The following is a 14,956-nucleotide window of genomic DNA, read 5'->3' on the forward strand; positions in this document are numbered from 1 at the left end:
CTGAATTGTAATCCAAAAGTGTTGGAGAAGGGACCTCATGGGAGGTGATTAGATCATGGTGGCAGTTCCCCTATACTGTTCTTGTGATAGTGAGCGAGTTCTCATGAGAGCTGATGATTTTTATAAGGGGCTTTCCCCTCTTTGCTCTGCACTTGTCTCTCTTGCCACCACGTGAAGGACATGTTTGTTTCCCTTTCCTCTGTAACTGTAAGTTTCCTGAGGTCTCCCCAGCCATGTGGAAGTCAATTAAACCTCTTTTCTTTATAAATTACCCAGTCTCAGGCAGTTCTTTATAGCAGCATGAAAATGGACTAATACAGAGAGAACTTACTCATTACCAAAGAGATTACATTTCACCATGAGATTTGGAGCGGACAAAACATCTAAACCATATCAAATGGATTTACCTCCCTAGGAAGGCTCACTAGGTAGCATCTGAGTACTACTGACTGCTAGAAGGAGAGGGGGAAAAATACTAGGTGTGCCCCACAAGAGGACCACCAGACATAGCTTATCTCTTCCAACTTCTGAGAGACTAACATGTCACATGCCATAAATCCACTATCTATCTCTTGATAATTCCAGCTAACTTGTTACAACTATTGCAATAATAGTACTCTATTTTCTACCTTTCTACAAGTTTTATTTTCACAATTTAAACAATATATCTATAAAAGTAAAAAGAATTCATTTTTCTCTTACACTCTTTGTTGTCCCTCAAAGAGGTTCATACATGACCAAAGACACTTCAACAGAATATTTACTCCTGGAATAATCATTTAAACTCTCTGTGCCTGTTTTCTTGTCTATAAAATAGAGGAGAGCTCTGAGCTTTGCCTACATTACAAGGCGGTTGTATGCGAGAAACTGAATGCATAGAAGGATGGAAAAACCATAGGATTTACAGCACAGAGTAATGGGCTCTATGTAATCCTGGCTCTGAAACTGAACTCGCTGTGTGACCTTGGGCAAGTTATAGAACTTCTCAAGTACAGGCATATAGGGTATTATGTACACATAGTATCCAAAACAGTGCCTGATATACAATAGGTGCTCAATAAATAATAACCTGTTATCATAACAGTCTTTTGTAAACCACAAAGCACTATAAATGCAATTTGTTAATGATGATAGATAGAAAAAGGGAGAAAAAGTAGTGAACAAAACTGGTAAGACAGAAGTGCAGTATTCGGAGTGTGAGTATAAGATATGTTTGAGGAGTGAGTAGCATTGCATGGCTGTAGGATGGGTTTCCTGACAAAAGGAAAGAGTCTGATTTTTATTGTCAAGAATATAGAAAACTATGCATAGAGAGCATTTTGAGAAAAATATAACAAGATAGGATCTATGCTGTAAGAAAATCACTGTTTAGAAATGTGGAAGATGGTATGAAGGGAGAAAAACTGGAGGCAAGACAACCACTTGGGTAGGAGGTAAGACTGCATGATACTGATCACGGGGATGAGGCAGAGGGGCTGGATCTCAGAGTCATGGAGAAGAGATAGGAGCCTGTTAACAAGAGTCTAGTGAAGTAAGGGAAAACTCAAGAGAGTAGGGGTGTCAACAAATGAGGACAACAAATAACCATTTAGATCATCTTCATGAATAAAGAGAAGTTCCATAAGATTTCAAGGCTTCAAGTGGAAGATTTAGAGAAAGTCAATTCCATTGTTCAAGAATAAGGAGAAAGGAGCATATGTGTAAGTGAAGATGAATTCAGGTTTGGACAAGAGAAATCAAAGGCATTTAAACTGATGACCAATAGGTAGACACCAGAAAGAGACCTGGGCTGCTTATGGAGATTTGGGAGTCATCGTTATAGAGGTCACCATCATAGAGGGAGTAGTCACTACAGAGTGTCATCCTGTAGAGATGATGAGAGTCATCCCCAGAGTCATCACCATAAGGGGAATGAATGAGAATCAAAAAGAGATTAGGATTTCCAAAATAATAAATTACAGGAAGGAGCCTTAATAAATGTAACACATTTACACAGGCACTAATAAGAGAGTAGAGGTTGGCCAAATATTTAAAGCCTCTACTAGCAATGGACTTGAAAAGGAATAATATAGTATGAAAATGAAAGTAACAGTTGTCTACACAAAGTTTATTAATTTATTGAATCTGTGATTTTTACATCCAATCTACAGAAATAAAAACTGGTAAAATCAATGGGTTCCTTTAGGTATAGAAACTAGAAATGGTCAACTCAATGCCTCTAAATTTGTGCTATGAAATGAAACAAAATCTTTTTTTTTTTTTTTTGAGACGGAGTCTCTCTCTGTCGCCCAGGCTGGAGTGCAGTGGCGCAATCTCTGCTCACTGCAACCTCTGCCTCCTGGGCTCAGGCAGTTCTTCTGCCTCAGCCTCCTGAGTAGCTGGGTCTACAGGCATGCACCACCACGCCTGGCTAATTTTTGTATTTTTAATAGAGATGGGGTTTCAACATACTGGCTAGGCTGGTCTTGAACTCCTGACCTCATGATCTGCCCACCTCGGCCTCCCAAAGTGCTGAAATTACAGGCATGAGCCACCGTGCCTGGCCAAAATCTTCTTTTTATATCAATAAATGTCCAAAGGAGAGTAATTTAAAATTCTTACTGTTTATTTATATATTGCATAGCTCAAAAAGTTTGAAAAAATGAAGTTTTAACAGGAAGTCAGTAAATGCTCATAGACCCCCTTGTCTCTAGCACTTGGGGAAAAAGAGTCTTGGAGTCCTTAGAGATGGGAATCTTGACAGCAGAATTTCAGATGTTTCAATCACTTGCCAAGGAAGTGCCACACTTGCTCTGCATTTAAAATGGGGAAAGAGGGTATTAGGGAAGGGATAAGAGGAGGGAGAAGGGAGTGATTAATCAAATTTAATTTAGACTTTTAGGAAGTATTTAGGCAGATACAAACAGTCATAAGCTATCTAAAGTTGCATTTCTCTATTTAAAGCTATTTCCCTTCAAACTTTTGTCCCTAGTTCTCTCATTTGGCCCAAGCCTTATATAAAGCTACATTAAAAATTCTAGAGCCTTCTTACTTTATTTCTTGTATCTTTCTGGGTCATTTTAGTCTCTAGCAGACAACATAGAAGTGCTATAACATGAAAGGTTTAGATAAAGCTTGTATTGTAAAATTTGACTACACAAAAAATGCCCCAAATGGGATAGTATCGCAAAGAAACAATTTGTTAGCTTACCATATAAGGAATACAGTTTGCTTTCCCATGAAATCATGTCTATGGATTTACTCCTTTCTAAACATGTCATACTTGACTCACAGTAAATAGTTCTCATATTTCTTCCAAATCTGCAAGTTGAATGTTCTTCTAATATTTTATATTAAAACAAAAAGCCAAAATCTTGCAATATTTTGAAAGACAAATGATGTGTGCACATGCTTAAATTCTGAAAATTCACTACAGAGTATTTTTACTTGTTTATTAAAACAGCTTCAAATAATAGTAATAAAAATATTATATTTATTTTTAATTCTATAACTATAGATTTTAAGATCTTCAGCTAAAATAAGTGATTCATTAAAAAAAGATAAATATCTAAATGTAAGAGTTTTTTTTTAATTAAATCTTTTAAAATTAACTGTATCAGAACCGGCTGGAATATCTCAGTACTTCACCGAAAAAAAAGTCACTGTACAATCAAATCATTTTCTAACCTAGAAAAGTAGTTAAATGCATTCTCCTTATTTTCTGAATTAGAAAATATTTCATCTGAAATTTTAGCGACTATTTTAAAAATATTTCACTTAGCTTATACAGCTTTTCAATTTATCTATTTTATTTTTAGTTTTAGTTTTTGGCTTACACTACTGTAAACAAATAAATTTATACATGTTACTCTTAATGAATCAAAATATACTATACCTTCTTCATTACTTTCTTTATTTGGTGAAGATGATACCTGGAAATAAAAACAGAGAAAGAATCTCTGTTACAATAAATATTTATATGTGGAAAGCGCATCCAGGAAAGTTTTTTCACGAAATTATAGAACAAAGTTTACACACAATGGATCTCTAACCTGAAAAAGGTAAATATTCCCCTTTGCTTTTCATTATCATTGTTCATTCTTTCAGATAAACAAACAACAGACTTAGAGTAAAATAAAAATACTTGAAAATATTTTTTATCTTAACCCATGGAATCCACTGAAGGTCTTGCAGCTAGGAATGAGAAGAGAGGTTTTCTTTCAATGGCTTCCGCAACTAATGTCTTGAAAGTTAAAATCAAGCACACACACACATATTTAAATATAAGTTTGTTCATGCTTGCTATAAAACACACACTTGCTAAAAAATTTATCTGTCTTCTAGAACTTTAAATTATTGTTTCTATTTATTCTGATGGCTGGGCCAAGATTCTTAGAACAGACAAGTTTGAAGAAACATTTTTATGCAATAGTTTTTTTCCCCATAATTAAGAATAATACTTCTTAGCACTCCATTGGAAGATCTATTTTCCATAAGGAAGAAGCCACAAAGATTTAGTTTAAAGAATCATTAGAATTTACATCTATGTGACCACCATCCAAGTAGAGAAATGAAACATGCCAGGCCCCTCCCCAACTATGACCCCTTCCTTCCTAGCAATAACCCTACCCTACCCTGATTTTATAACACACTTTTCAGATTTCAAATTTAATAATTAACTTCTAATTCTCTGAATTTGCTGACCTTCAATAGATAGGAAATACCTGCCTCTAGCATTTAAGTCTGAGGCAGAGGTCCAAATGTACAAATATACATCTAAATATTTAAAAGTTATAATAACTCAGGCTAACAACTGATGAATATATATATGAAATGTGTTCCATCTCACTATCTTGATACAAATACCTTTGTAATGACCTGGAAGCTCTCATTTAGGATTCCAGACACCTTAGAGACATGTGTCTGGATGCAGCAGAGGAAGGAAAAGAGGCCCTCATCCTGCTCCACTTCTCTCCCTATTCCAGGCTCCTTTCTGTATTTCAAGGGCCTCATCTGCACATGGGTAGAAATTTAGTAGCCCACATATCTAGGCATCTTTTACCTCCAAACAGCCACCCACCGGCCCCTGCAGAAGTAACGGTGGGTACAAAGTCCATAGAGTCAGGAGCGTGGACCTGGGGAGATGTGTAGCCTGGTTTCTACACAGGCCCCAGAAACAGGCTTAAACCTGTCTGGGCAGAGGATTCCAGGGTCCTGGGTAGCCAGGATGTGGTCTAGAATGGGGGCATGCCTCCTAGTGAGTCTAACTTTGGCCCCTTGTGGGGATGTGGTCTAGAATGGGGGCATGCCTCCTGGTGAATCTATAACTTTGGCCCCTTGGTCTTCTTGCCCTACGGTGAGATATGTGACTGAATAACGGCCAAGTATGACCCTCCAAAAAGCAGGATCTGAGGAAGGCTCTCCGTGCTTAAATCTAAGGGCAGTACTGAATAGCCACCACTCCACCAGAAGAAAGATTTATATTTCAGCAATATTAAAATATTCCCTATGATAGCTAATTTTATGTGTCAACTTGGAGGGTGTTTTTAGATAAGATTAACATTTAAACCAGTGAACTCTGAATAATGCAGATTACCCTCCATAATGTTGGTAGGCCCCATCTGATCAGTTGAAGGCTTTAATAGAACAAAAAGACTAGTCTGTCCCAAGCAAAAGGGAATTCTCCAGCAGACAGCCATCAGATTTCATCTGCTCAACTGGCTCTCCTGGGTCTCCAGGCTGCTGGCCTTCACACTGGAACTGCATCATCTGCTTTCCTGAGTCTCCAGCCCGCCAGCCCAACTGCAAATTTTGGACTTGCCAAGCCACTATAATCATGTAAGCCAATTCCTTATAATAAATCTCTTTCTGTATATGCACATCCAATTGGTTCTGACTCTCTGGAGAATCCTAATAAATTCCCCCAAATCATAAATAGTTTAAAGTTATTACTCTTTCTACTCTGTTTTAAGAAAAAAGCTGAACAAACAGACTTTGTTTTATTTTCTTTATATCAAAGAAAAGGATATTGTAACCATGTAAATAAAATTACAATTTTTATCTTTTTGTTTGTTTGTTTTAGAGATGGAGTCTCGCTAAGTTGCCCAGGCTGGTCTTGAACTTCTGGGCTCAAACTTTCCTCCCACCTTGGTCTCCCAAAGTGCTAGGATTACAGGCATGAGCCACCGTGCCTGGCCTAAAATTACAATTTTTAAAAACATCCTTTAGTTTTTCCAAGTACTTCAAAAAGAATAAAATCTCTACTCAGTTTGTGCACAAAGAAAAATTCTTAACCATCGTTGGTTTTGAGGATGGTAGAATTTAAATCTGGGTATGACAGTAACACAACATAAAAATTGTACTCCTTGAGATTAGGCATTTGGGATTTGACGGCTCTGTTTTTCTAAACAGACCATAAAACGGGGTAACCTGCTTATTCTATGAAATTGCTATATACTCCTTAAATTGTGCAGGATGCCTATTTGTGTCCTGCACAATTTAAGGACAGTATAACAATACAAATTTTTTTTCTCAAATTAGCTGTTTAGATTTCCTGCTTAAAATTAGCAGCTGCTTCTTGTTGGAGCTGCCAAACATTTCAGAGGAATAAAATGTACAGTGTATAAAAATAGAATAATTGAGCAGCTTCTCGTTAACCTAAAAAGTATTATAGTAAAGAAATGGGCAAGCTACTCTAAAACATTTATCATTACATTTTATTTTAAAATAATTTCCAGAATGGTTTTATTTCTTCATTCTTAAAATACATTTCTCAATTGATAGAATATATTCAGAATATACAAAGCCATATGATATATATCTAAATACACACACACACACCCCCCATCATAGGTAAGTCTGACACTCAGAGATAATGATAAAGTTTGAAGGTAATTTAAAAAAATACCATATTAAAAAAGCAACTGTCATTTAAATTTGAAAACATCAGTAATAATGGATTCATGATAAACATCAGCTATTTGACTCTTTATCTACAGTCAATGATTTCCTGGTGCTTAAACATAACAACAAATATAACATTTACTTACAGAAAATGGAACAAAGAGATGTATGGAGCAGTACCCAAAAGATTACTAATCCCAACTCTTCACTCTCAGGGGATACTATGATTACATTTTCATTGTAAGAAACTAAAAAAATAACTTTTAGTTACTTACTTCTACATTTCTTTTAATGTAATTACTTACCTCATCTAATTTCTTAGTAGGAAAAGAATGTGGACATCCTTTACTCACCTAAAATAAATTCTCCACCAACAATGAGTATTGTTTTATAGTCTCATTCTAAAAATGCTACTTCCACGGCTGGGTGTGGTGGCTTACGCCTGTAATCTTAGCACTTTGGGAAGCCAAGGCAGGTAGATCCACTTGAGCTCAGGAGTTTGAGACCAGCCCCGGCAACATAGTGAGACTGTGTCTTTTATTAAATAATTAATTAATTAATTAATAAAAATGCTATCTACTCCTCTTCCTCATCCCAAAAATCCTTCTCATTATCTTTATATCTTTAATTGCTTTCAAAAACTCTAACGGTTTCATTGCCAAAGTATTCCTTTCTTTTCTGTTTATATATAAACTGTATTTTAAACAAATATAAACTGTTAATACAACTGCTCTGTACTTAAGTGTCTCTCTCTCAAATAACTCTACCAGGTCCCTATAAGCATTTTCACCTGTAAGTTACATTTGTCCAAATGAACAAACATGACACACTGAACCAATATAAAGTATCCTGCTTTACTATATATAACAAAGGGATTGACATTCTGTCATTTTACCAAAAGAGTTCAAAATTAAAGGGAAAAAAATAGGTTCCCAATTTTTCATTCAGGTGATGCAAGGTTTTAGTTGAATTAAAGTGCCTTGGACATTGTCTTTCTTTTTCTTTTTTCTTTTTTTTTTTTTTTTTAGAGACGGGGTTTTACCATGTTGGCCAGGCTGGTCTGGAACTCCTGAACTCAAGTGATCTACCCGCCTCGGTCTCCTTAAGTGCTGGGATTACAGGTGTGAGCCACTGTGCCCAGCCGGACATTGTCTTTCTGCATTGTATTTCCACACTTCATAAAGCAGTTATGCTACATTCATTTTACTTTTCACACAATCCTTTTCTGATTTTTTGCTTTAGAATCAACAATATAGGTTCAATTCTTAGTTATTCATAAAGAAGACATAAAAATATTTTAAGTTCATGTAAGTTTAATCTATTAATACTTCCTCTTCAAGAATGCATTTAAATGGCTAGTAGCTAAGTAAATGATTGGTTTTACTTTCACTAACTTTGTCTACCATCCGGTGGTAATGCACAGCAAAGCTGTTAAGGGGCAAAAAGAGAAAGAAGAGGGAGAAATAAAACTACAATAATGTCTTTTCTTCATAAATCAGGGTCTGGTTCTAATCAGACCCTGATTTATGAAGAAAAGGCATTATTTAAAACATTTTTAAATGAATTCCCATAAGGATGTTCATTCTCAGGGTCATAAATAAAACAAATCTGTATGACATAAATATTGTAGTGTGATCTTACTAGAAAATTACATCCTAAGATCAGTTCTACTCTAAAAGAAAATGCAGTCCTCTTTGATGGAGATACAGCTTTGATTAAAGTGCGTGCCCATAGAGGGAAGTATTTCTTGTATAGGTAGTCTGAAGGGTCAAAGCAACCCTGGTGATAAGAGGGTATCCCAGCCAGATTAACCTCAGAGATTAGTTCTGAGCTGACTCAGTTTCAATAACCAGATGCCAGGGAATGCCTTCTCCTTGTGGACCATGCAAGGAAGCTGTTACTGTCATGTTATCAGGAAAGCCCTAAACAGAGATAAAGGAGATGCCCAAAGGAACCATTTGAGGAACATGCTGTTACAAGTCCTATCCGAGAACATGACAATGAACTTCACCATTCTTCTGCTGGTCATTACTTCTCCTACTTATAACTATTTAAAATATTAATTAATTGGTTATTTTCTTATTAAAATGCAGAACCTCTAAGACTGTGGTTCTAAGCTGACTGCTTTATTAATCCATCTTGTGATCCTTAGGAAAAATAAAACATGGCTTTGGTGTGATTTTAAGTGCTATTATTCCAAATGATAACAATGCCTCAGACTCACATGAAATGCTTATACTGATGGATTCAGCTAAAGTCCTTCACCCGGATTCATCTTTGAGTCTCTACATCAATGCCAATATGCATTTATGGGATGACTGATAACATTTTGGGATGAAATAGATGGCCACACTACATGCTGATGTTAACTGTCACTGGGATTCACTTTATGGCCTTGGCCTCCTGAATGCACTGCTTTTTACAATTCAGCTAAGAAGTCTTGCATCAACTATAAGACAACCATCCAAATTTTATACAACACTATGGATATTGTTGCTTTACTGAGAAATAAGATCTACCAAATGTAGCAAGAAATAATACATTTATATTGAAGTTCCAATTCCCCCTTGACTTTTTTACTTCAAAACACCATCCATTTAGCATCCTATGTACCATCATCACTATCATCTCTGAGTCTTGTGTGCTCCAGGTTTATCCGAGACCAGTTTTAATGGAAATCTGTCGATGAATAGGCAAAAACAGTCAGACTGAGGGTGCTGAGACCTCTCTGGGAGGCATTCTATCTGCTCAGTTTTAGAAGTCATTAACCTTTTGAACTTCTTCCATCACTACTATGAGCTAGAGGTTCACAGTGGCATGGGTCTGGTTCCCTAGAACTGAGCAAGTGTATAGCTACTTACTCTTCTTGGCCTGAATTCTAGATTGTAAGAGTTTTATATCCCTGGAGTTAGGCTGTGCACATGTCTGAGGCAAGTCTGGAAATCCTTTAGCACTGAATATGGCTCTCTCCTCAGTTCTATATGCCACCAGTTTGTGTGTGGAGCCTCATAAAGTTCGATCATTTTTCCAGTAAAATGACTATAGTACCAAGTATTAGAGAACCTCACACATTGTTTAATTCATATTTCCCCAACTTTGCATAATGCCTAGAGTGTTCTATTTCCTCAAAGAGGAAAGTGCTTAAACAAAGCACATGGGAGAATTTTGGGGAAAAGAATTCCCAGATGGGAAGAGTGGTTAAACCAACTACTTTTCCCCTCCACTTGTTCCACCTCTTCTTCCTCCCTTTCTTCCTATTAAAGTCTCTGAAAGTAGGACTAATTCTCATATGTCTAGAAAAATTAGTAAGGCTGACTTTTCCAATACCCAACAATGGAATGGGTCAACTCATAAAGGAGTGATATCCTCATCATTAGAAGTATTGGAAAGAAGAGGCTGGAATAGAAGGGATTTCTCTCTCTTTGATCAATTTAACTCAACTACACTTATAGCAGTAATGACAATAAAACCCAACATTTATTGAATACCTTATCTGCTGGACATTTTTACCTGGATTAGCTCATTCAATTCTCCACAACAGCCTGATAAGATACTATTATTATAAGCCCCATTTTATAAATAAGAAGTCAAAGATGTAAATAAATTAAAATTTGTTTCAGGTTATAAATTAAAGAACTGAGATTTGGACTCAGATAATCTGACTTCAGAAAAAAAAATTTTTTTCAAAAGATGTGTCATTAGACTAACATTGACCTGAAATAAACTACATGTAAAGTCTGTAATTTGATAAGTTTTGACATATATACACTCATGAAGCCATCAATATAATCAAGATAATAAACATATTCACCACTATTCCTAAAAGTTTCTCCATGCTCTTATAAAAGAGACTGTAAAATCCTCCTTCCTGGCTCTCTCTGATCTGGTTTGCATCATTATACATTAGCTTGCATTTCCTAAAATTTTATATAAATGGTATGAAAAAATGTGTATGATATATCTGTTTTCACTCAATATTTTTTTTTAAGATTCAGCCATGTTGTGGCATGTGTCAATAATCTATTCCTTTTTATTACTGAGTAGTATTCCTCATAAATATACTACAAGTTGTTTATCCATTCATCTACTGATGAACATTTGGGTTGTTTTCAGTTTCTGTCTATCACAAAGAAAGCTGCTGCAAGCATTTGTGTACAAGTCTTTGTATGGACACACACTTCCTTTTGTCTTGGGTAAATATATATGAGTGGAATGACTTGATCACATGGATCACATGACATGTATACGTTTAACTTTTCAAGAAAATACCAAAATGTTTTCCAGATGGTTGTACTATTTTGCATTCTAACCAGCAGTAAATGAGAATTGTAGTTCCTCCACGTCCTTGTTAACAGTTGGTATGCCTGGTCCTTTTACTTTTAGACATCCTAAAAGTGTGTATTAGCATGTACTGTGGTTTTAAATCTGCATTTAATAACTAAAGTTGAGCATCACTTCATGTGTTTCTTTGCCTTCTTTATAGATTTGGTGATGTGCTCATTCATATATTTTGTACTTTTTAAAAAATTCTATTTTTGGGTCATCCATCCATTTACAGAGCCATATTTTGTACATTTTTAAAAACCGAATGTTTTGTTTTCTTGAGTTGTGAAAGTTCTTTATATATTCTGAATACAAGTCCCTTTATCAGATATATAATTTTCAAATATTTTCTTGTAATATGTAGCTTCTTTTCATTCTCCTAAGAATGTCTTTTGTAGAACAAAAATTTTTTATTTTGATGAAGTCCTATTTATCATTTTAAAGAACAGATTGTGCCTTTGGTGTCATATCTAAGAAATGCTGTCTAACCCAAAGTCAAAATAGGTTTAAGTTTTGTGCCTTAAATTTAGGTCTAGGATCCATTTTAGACAATTACATACAGTGCAAAACTGAAATGTGTTTTTAAAAATATGAATAACCAATTATTTAAGCACTATTTGTTGAAAAAAATATCATTTTGAAAATCAGTTGTCCAAATATATGTAGGTCTGTGTCTAGATTTGGTTACACTAATCTATCTTTATGCCATTACTATATTCTCTTGATTATTGCAGTGTTTTTTAAAAAGCCTTGAAATCAGGAAAAGTTATGATTCTAACTTTGTCCTTTACCAAGGTTAGACTATTCTAGGTCCTTAGTATTTATTTATATCAGCTTGTTAATTTCTACAAAAAAGTATATTGGAATTTGATGGACATTGGACTGAATCTATATATCAACTTTAGCAGAACTGATATCAAAATACTGAAATACTATATTACATGCAATATTGAAGGCATGAACATTATATATCTCTTCATTTACTTAGTTCTCTGATGTCTGTTGGCAATATTTTATACTTTTCAGGGTGCAGGTTCTTTGCATACTTTTGCCAGAGTTATTCCTAAGTGTTTCTTTTGTATTTTTGATACCATTATAAATAATGTAATTTTAATATTATTTTCTAATTGTAGCCAGTACACAAAAATACTTGCTTGAGATATATATCTCTGTATATACAGATGTATATATATCTATATATATAGATGTGTGTGTATATATATATCTATATGTGTGTATCTATCAATATGTGTAGATAGATAGATAGACAGATAGATAGATAGATAATCTCAAGCAACTATTTTTGTATACTGGCTCTTGTTGCCCAGGCTGGAGTGCAATGGCATGATCCTGACTCACTGTAACTTCTGCCTGTCAGGTGCAAGCGATTCTCCTGCCTCAGCCTCCCCAGTAGCTGGGATTTCAGGCACCCGCCACCACGCCTGGCTAATTTTTTTTTTTTTTTTTTTGAGACAGAGTCTCGCTCTGTCACCCAGGCTGGAGTGCAGTGGCGCGATCTCGGCTCACTGCAACCTTTGCCTCCTGGGTTCAAGCGATTATCCTGCTTCAGACTCCTGAGTAGCTGGGATTACAGGTGTGCATCACCATGCCCGCCTTATTTTTGTATATTTAGTAAAGGTGGGGTTTCACCATGTTGGCTAGGCTGGTCTTGAACTCCTGACCTCAAGCAATCCACCTATCTTGGCCTCCCAAAGTGCTGGGATTACAGGCGTGAGCCACTGTGCCCGGTCTGCAATTGTTTGCTATATTAATCTCATGTCCTACAATCTTGCTAAGCTCACTTATTCTAGTTGTTTTTAGGTAGAATTTGTTGAACTTGCTATGGAGACATTCATGCCCCTTCCCTCACAATCTGAATGCCTTTTGCTTCTTTTTATTGCCTTACTGCACTGGCTAGAACCTTCAGTACAATGCTGTACAATAGTAGTAGAAGCCAACTGGGCTTAGAGTCGTGTTTATAGAAAGGTTTTTAAGTACAAATTGAATTTGTTTATGCCTACTTCTTCTTCAGTGAGCTTTGGTAGTTTATATATTTCAAGGCATCTGTCAATTTCATGCAAGCTGTCAAATTTATTGATATAAAATATGTTCACATTGTCTTATTTTTCTCTTAATATCTGTAGAATTAGCAGTGATATTACTTGTTTTGTGCCTTACTTTGAAAATGTGTCTTTTTTTTCTTTCCTGATCATTCTGCCTAAAGGCTTACCAGTTTTACCATCTTCTCAAAGAACTAGCTTTTGGCTTCATTAATTTTTTTAAATTGTTTTTCTGGGCATATAAATTTTTTAAATCACGAAGTACTTCAAACATATTCTGTATGCAGAGACCATTATAACACATACCTACTCTCTAGATTTAGAAGAGTTAATATTGTTGTTTCAGATCTTTATAACTGAAGTCTTTCTCCCTATTTATTAAAAATAAAAATCATATTTACTCCCCTCCCTTCTCAGAGGTAACTTCTGGCCACCATGCTGAAATTGACGTTTACTTTTCTTATTTATGTTTCTAAAATGTAATACCATATATGTTTGTATTCATAAAAAATATGTCTATTGCTTTTAAAAAATACATAAATGGTACATACTATATATGTCCTGCTTTTTCACCCAGTCTCTTATCAATAGACATGTAATTCAGTTTCTAATTTTTCCATTTCTGATCACAAACACATGTATAGTGTCTCTGTAAGATGTGTACCTAGAAGGGTAATTTCTGAGTAGTGAATTATAGGCATCAAGTTTACTAGAAATTACTTAATGTTCTTCAAAGTAGTTGTAGCCATCTATACTCCTATCATACCATCAAGTATGAAAGCTTCCCTTTCTTCACTTGCCTAAAAACTCTTGGTATTAACAGACTTTTAAACTTTTGGTAATCTACAACTGTAAAATTGTATTGTGTTTTATTTTGATCCCACTGATTACAAGTAAGATAAAGCAAATTATGATGTTTAGAGGTCATTGTATGTTTCCTCTTTTGTGAGCTGTCTACTCATGTTGTTTACACAATTTTTTTCTACTGGTTATCTTTTTCTTGTGAGTTTGAATAAGTTATTATTTTAGATGCCAGTCCTTTTATCATTTACATGAAAATATCTCCTTCCAATCAATGGCTTATCTTGTAACTTATTTTAAGGTTTCTTTTGTTGTTTACAGTTTTTTTCCCCTTTACTTAAATTTATTAATCCTTTCTAGGTTATTCTTGGCCCTTTACTACTTCATATACATTTTAGAATCACCCTGTGAGGTTCAGTGAAAACCTCATTGGGATTCTGATGAAAAAAATAGACTGACTTCATTAATTAACATGCGAAAAATTGCCATCTTCATGATTAAGTATTGTTTTACAAGTTTATTTAGGTTTTCTATTTATTCTTGATTTAATATTGGCAATTTATATTTTAAACAAAATTATCAATTCATCTGTGTTTAGAAAGTTGTTGCAAAAAGCTTCTCAGTATTCTCTTCTGATTATTTAAATATGTCTTATGCCTGTAGTTATGTCTTCATTTTAATTCTTGCTATTTTTATTTGTGCCTATTCTATTTCATCATCTTTCTTGCCACAGGTCTGTATAATTAGTCTTAAAAGAAAGAAAACCCAGCTTTTGTTTTAGTTGATCCTGTCATTATTTGTTTTCTGTTTCATTAAATATTTACTCTACTCTTTATAATTTTCTTCTAATATAAAAAGTCAGAAAAACGAACAGAGTAATTGTTAAGTTA

The 14,956-nt window shown here is 34.9% G+C and overlaps 1 protein-coding gene across 3 annotated transcripts in view; it reads right to left on the reverse strand.

The window, feature by feature from the left end:
• Nucleotides 1-2,587: 2,587 nt before the first annotated feature.
• Nucleotides 2,588-14,956, reverse strand: part of PPA2 (inorganic pyrophosphatase 2) — a 104,330-nt gene continuing 91,961 nt past the window's right edge. For all 3 annotated transcript variants that reach the window (XR_010156330.1, XM_517378.8, XM_001170451.7), the window contains 2 exons: nt 3,875-3,911; nt 2,588-2,792 (listed from right to left, as the gene is read on the reverse strand). Coding sequence is in view for 2 of the 3 variants with exons in the window: in XM_517378.8 (XP_517378.2) it covers nt 2,764-2,792; nt 3,875-3,911 (66 nt within the window). In the remaining variant the exon portion in view is untranslated. The remainder of the gene's footprint in view (nt 2,793-3,874; nt 3,912-14,956) is intronic.

This window comes from Pan troglodytes, chromosome 3 (assembly GCF_028858775.2).
Source record: "Pan troglodytes isolate AG18354 chromosome 3, NHGRI_mPanTro3-v2.0_pri, whole genome shotgun sequence".
NCBI classification, from domain to species: domain Eukaryota; kingdom Metazoa; phylum Chordata; class Mammalia; order Primates; family Hominidae; genus Pan; species Pan troglodytes.